At 48.8% G+C, this 11018-nt stretch overlaps 1 protein-coding gene across 14 annotated transcripts in view; it reads left to right on the forward strand.

Annotated features, from left to right (window-relative positions):
• The window catches only part of CFAP61 (cilia and flagella associated protein 61), a 95994-nt gene that overhangs the window by 71999 nt on the left and 12977 nt on the right, over positions 1-11018 (forward strand). For 8 of the 14 annotated variants that reach the window (XR_005604254.1, XR_005604256.1, XR_005604255.1 and 5 more), the window contains exons 25-26: positions 7818-7908; positions 10344-10497. Coding sequence is in view for 8 of the 14 variants with exons in the window: in XM_039569659.1 (XP_039425593.1) it covers positions 7818-7908; positions 10344-10497 (245 nt within the window). In the remaining 6 variants the exon portion in view is untranslated. Of the gene's footprint in view, positions 1-7817; positions 7909-10343; positions 10999-11018 lie in introns of those variants that run through there. The other 6 variants (XM_039569655.1, XM_039569658.1, XM_039569653.1 and 3 more) reach the window with 1 other exon arrangement.

Raw genomic sequence — 11018 nt, forward strand, 5'->3', positions numbered from 1 at the left:
TCAAATCTAACGTAAACGCATAAAAATCTGACCCACTAGTTTCTAAAATACTTAAGGAGCTTCTTTCGCAAATGAGGCGTGAGCGGCTTTTACTTGGGTTTTTTTAGTTGTGTATTAATGAACTCGTTGTCAGCCAGGACCTGCAGAAGATGCTGGCTGTGTCTCAGCATGTGGCGCTAAGTGACGGTGAGGTGAGGCAGCACCCGGCGCAGGACAGCGAGGGTGGCACAGGGGAAGGGCACAGGGTCAGGCCTGGGAAGGAGTGCACAAAGGCAGTGCATGTTTTAATGAGTGATGAGCAGAGAAACCTCACAGGCACAGTCATCCAGACAGAGCTCAAAATCACTTCGTTACTTTTTGTTTCAGTAACTTGGTTTCCAGCCTTTTAAGGACTTGTCAAACTGGACAATTTGCTTCCTCTGCACAGGGGTCTTGGGCACCATGAGGAGGGAGAAGCCCCCAGCAGGTATGACCAGGGCTCTTTGGCAAGATGGAGTTGGGAGGGTGGGTTATGTGACAGTACTTGTGCATGGGCCAAAAAGCGCAGGGGATTTAGCTGAGTCGTAGTCACAAAGGAATGTTTTTCCCCGTGCTAGAATGCAGGTAGGATTCAGTTTTCACTGAGGAAGGGAACAAGCGATCTATGCATGGATCTGCAGAGATCCATGCCAGGTGGTTCTTGGCAGGCCTGCATGCTGCCTGGCCACGGTGGGTGTTGCTGTCCAAGGGGTGGGCTCCCTGAAGAAAATATCACAAGGGTGGCACAGCTTCAACTGCACCAGGTACTGACAGGCCATAGAACATGAGGCTGCCAAACATGCAGCAGGAATGTGCGAAGGGAGTCAGGCTCCCTTTCCCTGAGAGGCTTTGGAAAACCCACCCAGAAGCTACATGGATAACAGCACTGGATGTTTCCTTGGCTGCTCTTCTTCAAACCCTGTTTTTTGTTTTCACATTGCATTTTTATATTGGCTGTACAAGCTAAATGCTCAAAAGTATTTTGAGCTGTATGAACAGCATTCACTTATTTTGAAGTAACCATTTAGGTTTTTTCACTGAAGTGCAATTCCCACATCTGGTGCTGTTAACATTAGGCTGAAGGTGCTCTATTAAGCAGTGTCATTCAGTGAGACTGTTAAGCAGAAACACCACACTGGACTGTTTACTGACTCAGCGCTAATAAACCTCACAATATAACAAATACATTAAGGAAAAGAAGAACATTCGATGTTTTCAGCATTATTGTTACAAGGTAGAGAGAACTTCATTACTTACAGGCTGAATAATCAGTGATTATTTAAACATGAAATGCGTGCTACATAGAAAAGCTGGATTTAACCCAGGCTTTCCGAAATGTAGTTGTTTGTTAAGAGGAGCACTAGAATGCCCTGCTGCTGTCTGGAATCTGCTGGATCCCAGACCATTAGCAAGCTGGGATTACATTTAAGGGATTCCAACCTTAGGCTTTTGTTCATCGGGCAGACGGTGAGACGTTTTTCTGCAGGGTTAAAAAAGACCAGAAAGGAACTGTAGCAGGTAGTGAGCGTGACTGAGAGGGACTAGTGCTGCTCTGTACGTTCTGCAGCCTAATTAGAGGGAAATGTGTGTGCTTTTCATGAAGAGGGAGAAAGGGTAAGGAAAGAGGAACACGTTGAAGGGATATCAAAGCACTAACGGCTTTCTCGCTCCCGGAATTAACCGCTAACCCTGCGGTGCACTGGTACAGCTGCACTTACAGAGCAAATCGATACAAATGGCTGGAGATTTCTAGATATTAATGTAGTTTTAAAGGAGCAGCTAACTTGCCAATGAAGAGCCACGTTACTAAGAAACCCCACGTTCAAATTAGTGAGTAAAAGCTCGTCGGCTGAAGCCTACCATGTTAATTTGTAGCCGAACCTTGCTGATTCATATTAGTAATTATGCAAACCATTATGAATGATTGAACTCTGAATCCATAAACAATTGCAGAAAAGCAATCATACCCCTACACACAGCCTGTTTGATGATTTTGTGCCTCAGGTTTAATTTCCTTTAATTGTTTTCCATGATACATTATGTGTGAAATAGTACTATGTGAAACAATGTAGTTAGCCTGATTTCAGGGTCAGCCACGAAGTGGTCATAAAGAGAGCACAGACAGCAGTGCTTTGGTGTCAGATTTAAAGAGCACAGAGTTTAGAAAGTTTAGAGGGCAGTTCAGTGAGGGTCAGTACACCATAACTGCTGTGATCTTATATTCTAAGATGTCTAAACTTTCCAAATGCCAGTGCTGAAAAAATGGAGAGTCCCTCCTGAGGACACTTAGGAGAACAGGAAAGGACTGCATTATCTCAGTACCAGGATCTGCTTTCTGAAGGTGCCTCTGGGTACAGCGCTGTAGCATTTCCAGGATATTAAAACTGCAGCAAACAGAGCTGATTTATCAGTCATGATGGATCACTGGCATTTGCGAAGGGAGGATGCTGGCAGGTGGTGCAGTGTCACCCCCAGACGTCAGCAGGTCCCTGCAGCAGCCCCGGGGGGGTTGGGTCTGGGCTGGGGGGAGCAGTATCACCCTCAACGAGGTCTGGGTTCAGTGGCCATTTTTCCAGAACAAGAATTGTAAGAGCAGTTGTCCTGTGCTCTGGTTTGCCATTGCAGCTATGTTTAAAAGGGGATTGTAAGCCATGGGTTTTAAACCAGTCATCTTCCAAAGACAAGACATTGCAGGTTCCGTGAGAAGAGGTAAAAAAATACAGGCTTCCTCTGCAGGATTTCCTTCTCAAAAGGAAAAAAATAAATGTCAGCTTGTGAATTCGTGAGCACTGCCGTTACTTTGTGAATCTGTTCAGTGGATTCCCTCACAGATTTGCTGTCCATAAGACTGCTGATTTCACTAATGACCGGGTCAGAGCAGTAACAGAGTCCTGGATCACTGAATGTAACAGGAGATACTCAAATGCCTAGACAAGCAGGTGTTCAGGGAGCAGAACTGCAGAGCAAGGAAGTAAAGGCCCTTCTTGCTACAAACAGGCTGTTGGTTCGCATTTGCTTGACTGTTCAGCAGTTGTAGGTGAATGTGAAGAAACTGCAGGCCAGGGAATATGTCATGTCCTTTGTGCAGAAGAACAATGCTCTCAGGTGATGCGCATGGGGATTTTACACAAATTGGTCTTGCTTTTTACCTATGTAAACAAGCTGTCTTTTGAAATTATTGGTCAGATGAATGCAGGAAATGCTCGGTGGTTTTATTTATGTTGTCTTTAAATTAACACACTGTGATTCCTGGTCCAGCTATCCAAGGTATATCAGGAAATATTTTGTATCTTTTGCTGGTATTATCATATCTTTGTAATTAGGAGTCTTAAAGACATGCATATATTGTTCTCAAAACAACATGCTTTGAATTTTCCTGGCAAGATGGAATGTTCCATCTTGTGTGCTTGTGTTGGAGAGAAGACTTTTTTTCATCTGCAGGCTGTGGTTGGGGAGGTATTGTCAGGATGGCCTGAAAATTAGAATTGCTTTGCATCCCATCCCTGCGCAGTACTTTACTCTCACCACTCCTGAGAAGTGGAAGTCCCTGCTCTGTGTACGCACTCCTGGCATAATTGTGTTCCACTTGAGCCCATGTCAACTGAATGGCTTCAATCTCCTCTGTGCTTGTTCTCCTGGGGTGATTCCTGGGATTTGCAAGCAGCAGCCTTTCTCTGCCTGACTGGGCTCTCAGCAGAAGCTCCCCAGCACTGGGGGGCTTTGGCCATCATGTGCCAAAGGCACCACTGAGAGACTCAGCTTCCGTAATCCACCAGAGCCATCCACACGTGCCAGGGAATGACTCTGTATGTCCTGAGGTCTGAGGATTTGAGAAGGGATGGAGTATGTTCCAGATGTAGCTGATACAGCCTGGAGAATTTTGCATTTCAAGCATTACGTTTCTTCTTAGAAAAGAAACTTCAGCCTAGGAAAGTGGACACCTGTCTTGAAAATTCCCCATGTTGTAAAAAGCTCGGGAAGCTACAGAGAAGAAAGGAGACTCTCCACTCCTTACAGATTACCAGGAGATTAAGTTGATCAGTGACTCTGCTTGTATTGTGTACTAAAAGCCACGGTGCTGCTCTGTGTGTGCGCACAGTGCTGGTGCTGAGGGCACAGCCGTCACCAGAGGGCCACTGGGCTTAATGGCACGGAGGGCAGGGCACTGGTGACTCGTGGATGGCATTGAGAAGAAACAAACAGGATTTCAAGAGATCTGTGTTCAAGATTGCTTAGAGACATTTATTGAGAGCTGCAGATTCAACCCACATCACAGGCTGTCGGAGTTTCTGAACTTCCCTGGAGTGTATGTGTGTTGGTGGAAGAACGGGGTAGGTAGGAGGGATGCGAGGAGTGGAATTTGGGTTTGTTGTTTCCATGCAAGTTCTGAGTAGCATAAGAACACCCACAGACACATCATCCTCCAAACCTGTAGTCACTGACGCACCCGTCTGCAGAGGGATTTTTCGAAGGCACCGTCACGAGGTGCCACCTGCCCTTTGAGCAGTGGAAAACCCCCTCCTCATCCCAGTGTCCTTGCAGCGAGATGGCAGCGGAGCAGCTCGGGTCAGGATCGATCCCTGGGACTGGACCCGGGGCCAGAGCACAGGGGATTTGGCCCCTGCAGGTAGGGGATGTACCACAGATCTGAAATTACTCATCTCTTTTTTTAAAGCTTGTATCTTGCTTTTTGTTTTGTCCTTACACAAAACAGCGGTGTTGTTCTGAAGGTTTTTCATTCAGTTTTTAAGATTTTTCTGCACCTTGCTGCCAGTGCTGCACCCTGTGCCACCAGACCTGACTCAGATGGCAGGTCAGTGTCAGGTCCTCGCTGCCAGGACATAGAACCGTCTTCCACAGGGGCAGAGGCTTCTTCTCCAACCGTGGTGTGTTCCTGCAAATGAAATGGAGAGTAACTAGGCAGCTCTCAGATGGACAGCCATGTGCACACTCTGTTTTTGCTTGCTAGCAGGGCCCAGCTCTGTCCATTTTATTTATATCTCTTGCAAAGGGAAGGATTCTGTGCCTTTTGTGCAGGACACCACTGAATATTTCATTCCTCCTTGCCTCTCATCTAATGTAGGCTACACCTCACAAAGGAGGCAGAACAGACTTGAAATACTGTTTGTCAATGAAAGATGAGACCAGGTCCTTAGCAACGAAAAGGATGTTGCTCATTGTCTTCTGCAGGAGCCGATTCCATCCCACCCGTCACAAATGCCTTCCCGCGATCGCTGCCAGTGGCATAAAGGCTTCCAGCAGGGATCCCCGCTAGCAAGTGACCAAGTTTGCGCACCCGTTATGCTCCTGGCAAACACTGTCATCTTGTACATATTTAGCCTGATCACTCTGGCAGGTTATGAAAGACTAAATGGTGCAAACACATGTGGCAGATGCCGTTCTCGTGATAGCAGAGGAGCCGCTGAGCCCCTGTTGGGAGCGTGCCAGCTCCATCTCGTACACTGAAGAGCTTTATACTTTGAAGCCTTCCACGGCTTGCCCTGAGGGACTGCTGCTGAAGTGGTAATAAAATTCAAAATGAGCCTCAGAAAGTCAACTTGTTGGTTTCAAATGGGGTTTTTCATTATTAAGCTTCCCTTTAGCAGCCATATGTAGAGATGCTCTGTCAAAAACACCGTCTGCCCCCTGAGAAAGGTGATTCGAACTGAAAAGATAAATAGATGCAAGCACAGAGCCGGCAAAGAAGGTGAATTGTTTGTGTGAGGTGAATCTCCAAATGGCTCTTGGTGTTCTTCAGGTGAAGGGAAGTAGAGGAAGCCTGGGAGTAAATGTTGGTTACTGGGAGCTCCTTCTGGCAGCCTATCTAGAAAATATGGACAAGGCATTCTCTGTTCCCCAAAAACGGGCATTTTATTTGCATTAAAGATTCCAAACTGGATTTGAGCTTCAAAACATTTCAGATTTTGAGCTCCAAATCTGTGGATATTGACGGGAAGAGTTAAAATTGTAGTTATAGATGGAGCTGGCACCCCTGAAACATTTACAAACAGCATTTAATGCAACACCTCAGTGAGGCAGGTGAACCTGTTAACTGAGGTAAGGCAGTTGGAAGGTGTGCCTCAGTCGAGAGAGGAAATAATCTGCTCAGGGTTACAGTCAAAATTAAGATGCCAGCTTGAAGACAAAACATTTGGCCAGTGGAACGTGGCTTTTACCACGGCATATCAGTAAAACCAGAGTCTTTCATTACCTTAATGTATTCTTGTGTAACACCTCCCTTTCTCTCTTTGCTATTTATTGTCAACAGTGAGTTAAAGGTTTGTGGGTGGGGTTTTTCTTCTGAAATTGAAGGAGTTTTAAATATGGGATACTGTATTTTTCTGCAGCTCTCTGCACACATTTGGGGTGTGCAGTTACTGAAAAAAGGATCCTTAAAGCTGAGCTCATCCTTTCTAAACCAGCGTGTCTGAATGAGCAGGCAAGCATCAATCCTGGTAACTCCTGGGCTGGGCAGCTCTTGCCATAGCAAGAATGTGGTGTTTGGAATAGTGTCCATAAATATTTTATACTGTGAAAATGTCTGTGGGAGAGAGCCCTGCTGTGCTGGGAGCCATGCAGATTCCGAGAGGTAACCCCAGCCAGCCTGGCACATGGGGGAAAGGAGGTGCCAGGGCAGAGAGGGGCCAAGCACGTGGACATCCAGCCAAGCTGTGCCAGGTGCACAGAGCATTTTAACGGGTGTGAGGGAGAGCTGAGGTGTCATGCAGAGCAGGAGGGGGAAATCCTGCCCTTGGACACAGAGGAAGTAAAATCTGCAGTGAGGAAACTGCACGTTAGTTCTCTGTAGACAGGTATCTCAGAATTGCTACACTTGTGTAGCGTGTTTAAGTTGCCTTGTGCAGGTGTTCACTTACAGGCCACACAGCTGAACCAGGCGAGAAGGTTCATGTGCTCCTGAGGGCAGTGCCAGGGTCCTGCTGCCATTCCCAAAGCACGAGTGTTGGTGGCAACCAAGCAAAATGCCCCCCTCTCCCAGCTTCCTGGGTGACCCTGCTGGCATCTGCTCGGTCATTATGAGGATGAGCATGGGGCACCTCCTGACCACAGCAAGCATTTACAAGAATTACACTCCGAGCAATTCGCCCGAGCTGAAAAAATTACCTTTCATTATAAAGAGAAGTAAATCGCAGCTTTGTAATCTGGCTGCCCCCGGTGATATTTACAGCTGTGAGGCTCTACAGGGAGCCATGTCCTCTCCATCCTTTTCCTCCTTTTTCATGGAAGAATGCTGTTGTGAATGCTGTCACTGAAAGAAAAAGTTACAAGAGCTTCCTCCTAGAATTGGTTCAATTCAGCTTCATCACACTAGTGCAAAGAACATATTGCAGCGCTGTGGTGGCCTGTTTTTCTGGCTTTTATTAATCCAGAAACCTTAATGATGAACAACATTTGTGTCATTGTCTACACAAATTTAATTTGTTTATGCAGCAGTTCAGTTAATCCTGCAATCTGCTTTTCTCAAATGAGGACAGATAATGGAGACACCGTTCTTTACAGGTCTTCAGGCTTTTAAATTCTGATAAAATCAGGATTCTTCACCAGGTCTTGCCACAGCTCTGAATTAAGCCACTTTAAATGTAATTACTGAAGCTGGCTGTACATCAGGAACATCCATTAAAAGAATTGATTGACCATGCTGTTACAAGGAGGCATTTTATGAACAAACGATCATGATGGGTCCAGAACTGTAATTTATAAAGGCGAAAAAGCAGGTAAATACTTTATTAGTGGTTAATGAGAGGTTCACAAGATAACTAAATTTCTTCTTTTTTACGCAGCTACTTCAGGGAACCTTGGTCCATGGCCATCTATCACGATCGGTTTATTGATCTGCAGAAGGAACTGCGCCAAACCCTGATGTCGGAACAGGTAAGAAAAACGACTGGCGAGTGCACTTTATTATTTAGGTAATTTGTTAGTGTTGTTCACTTTGGTTTCTTCTCCCATCTTTATCCTGAAGCTTTATGTTTCTGTTTACTTCTCTCTTCGGGGAAGCCTGAGCAGACTGTGTACCTCACAGGAGGGGTCACCATGTACACCGTGTCGTTCAGTTTTCTTGTCTGGGCATATTCTCAAGTCTGCCAATAGAACTTGAACTTGCTTTGTTTTCCTTTGCTGCATTTTTGCCTTACAGCTGCAATTTAGTACAAGTACCCAGTGGGATCTGGAGCCTGGCTTGTCCGTGTATCCCCTTGCATTTAGTAGTGTTCCCTGGTAGCGACAGGTTACAGGCCATCCTACCCCTGTCTCAGCTGAGCCCGTGGGTTTTTCAACACCTACCCACAGGGAATGCCTTTTGTAATCCAAAGGGTGAATTGGCTTTTTCAGTGATAAGTGGATTTCCTGAGTAATGGTGAAATTGAAATGTTTGCTAATGCTGTTTACAGTTTTGGCCTTAGCACCATAGACAGAGGCATAAAGCCTCAGCAGCGTGGAACTGCCTGCCCAAAATCCAAAGTCACTGTGCTCCATGGGGAGAACTAGTAACAGCAGGTGTCCAGCAGCCCCCAGCACTGCCTCCCGCACCCCCTGAGGAACTTCTGGCTGATCCCAAACAGAATTTGTGGTCTGATCTTGGTGCTTCCAACTTACTACCCGGGACCAGCTCACCCTGCCCCTACTCACACTGCTTTTGCCTTTGTTTAACCCCCTGTGGTTCCAGACAATGGCACTGGGTTTTAAACGTGTGCTCACGGAGTTTTTAACTGTGCAGAAAACAAACAGAACTGAGTTAAATGGAGGCAGGGTGGCATGAGGAAGGGAGGTTGTGGAGCCCATGGGCCACCCATCTCCAGGGCCCAATGCTGCCGCATCCCAGCTGCAGCCACACGTGCTCAGCCCTGCCTTCTCCCCGAAGGGCTCAGAGCAATTTGCCTCCTGTTGTCCTGACCCAGAAAGGGCCTTGATACGGTTTAATTTGGGTTCTCTTGGAAGACATCTATTAAAACTGTGCAAAATTAGGTTCTGTGCAGAATGGGGGGCCTGATGTGAAGTGTTTTTCTTGCCATCATTCAAACATTTTTCTCATGCTGTAAGTGTGAACAACTTCAGAGAAAGGGGAATTGGTGCCCTGCAAATTAAGGACTCACTTGCCTTACCCTGTCTTTGTGGCAGCAGTTCTGACACAGTCTCCCTGCATGGACTGGAAGCAGCTCTGTGAGTCAGGATTGTTCCTATGGACATAGGTGATGGTATCTGCATCTGAGTGAAAATTTGGCATTTTGGACTTCTATTTTTTTCCACGGTGATTTTTACTGTGTTTTACTGAATGTCACCATTTCTGTTTTCATTGGGTGTTCCTTCTGGGCACATTGCCAGATACAGAGTAGGTACCAGTGCTGCTCATGGAATATCTCTTAAATGCCTCAGGACTGGTTGTATTTCTATATGAAGTAAGAGACCTCCTGTCTTTGCCTCCTGTTGCTCATATTCTAGCTCGTTTCAGCATGCAGAAAAATTACTAGTGAAGTGTAAAAATGAGGGAAAGAGATGCTTAAGAACTGTGGGCATAAGTGTGCAGAAGTCAGATATTTCTGGTTAGTTTCCAGAGAAAGTGGAAATCAGTGTCATGCAATAGGGGTAATGTTTACAGAAATGTTTGTTAATCGAAGCAATGACTGCACATAAAAGCCAGTTTATGTTCTGGGGACAGGGGCCGTGCGTTTAGCCTGTGTTGAAATTGTCACCCGAGGCTGCCCTCGCAGCGCGGGCTCTGGCAGGGCCGCTGGCGCGGGGCGTGTTTACCCCTCGGGGATCACAGCCATGTGTTTGTGCCGGCGTGCGCAGCTCCGGCGATACAAACATGCAGATGGCAGGGCTGGGGTCTGCACCTCCATCAGCTGCTGGATGCTACCGCACGCCGGGGGCACACGTGCCGTGCCAGACCTTCCGGAACAGCACTTGTCGTCCGTCAGGAATAATGGCCTGGTGCTCCGGCTGCAGCTGGGCCGTGCCGTCGGTTAAAAGCCGCAGTAAATATTGGGTATGGGCGGGGGGAGGGGGGGGAATTCCTCTGGCGAAACCCCTCTGACAGGCCGTGTCGGGACAGCCGGGGGTTCCACACAGGTTTGTTCCACGCAATCCTTGCACCTGTGGCCGGTCATTTGTGAGGGAGAGGTGAACAAACAGTCGAGCACCACCGGCCCCAGGGTGCACTCGGTGCCAGCAGTGTGAGCCCCACTCAGTTCCCCCTGTATCCCAGCCCCGACACGTTTTCAGGCCGTTTGTGGATGTCACTGCCATGCTCCGTGGCTCCAGAGTGTGCCCCGAGTCCCGTTCGTCTGTCTGACAGCTCTGTCCTGCAGGTGCCCGGGCAGCCCCCTGCCGCCGAGCAGCGCCCTGAGCAGAGACCCGGCCCGCCAGCGCTTCGGGAATCCGTCCTGCGCTATCTGCGCCGCCACCGCGCCCACCTGCCCATGTTCGCCCCGACTGACATCTACAGACTGCCGCCGACTGCAGGTGAGAGAGACACGGTGAGGGGACGGGGGTCTCGGTGTGCAGCCCCGGCAGTGATGGGAGGTCTCAGTGTGCAGCCCCGGCAGTGATGGGGGGGTCTCGGTGTGCAGCCCCGGCAGTGATGGGGGGGTCTCGGTGTGCAGCCCCGGCAGTGATGGGAGGTCTCGGTGTGCAGCCCCGGCAGTGACGGGGGGGGTCTCGGTGCGCCGCCCCGGCAGTGATGGGAGGTCTCGGTGTGCAGCCCCGGCAGTGATGGGGGGGTCTCGGTGTGCACCCCCGGTAGTGACTGGGGGTCTCGGTGCGCCGCCCCGGCAGTGACAGGGGGGTCTGAGTGTGCAGCCCCGGCAGTGACAGGGGGGTCTGAGTGTGCAGCCCCGGCAGTGACAGGGGGGTCTGAGTGTGCAGCCCCGGCAGTGAAGGAGGCTCTCGGTGCGCAGCCCCGGCGGGGGGGCGGCGGCGCGTGCCCGCGGGCCCGCAGCTGTATGCTAATGCGCCGCGGGCCGCCCGCCCGCCCCGCCCCGCCG

The sequence above is a fragment of the Corvus cornix genome, chromosome 3 (assembly GCF_000738735.6).
Source record: "Corvus cornix cornix isolate S_Up_H32 chromosome 3, ASM73873v5, whole genome shotgun sequence".
Classification (NCBI taxonomy): Eukaryota; Metazoa; Chordata; class Aves; order Passeriformes; family Corvidae; genus Corvus; species Corvus cornix.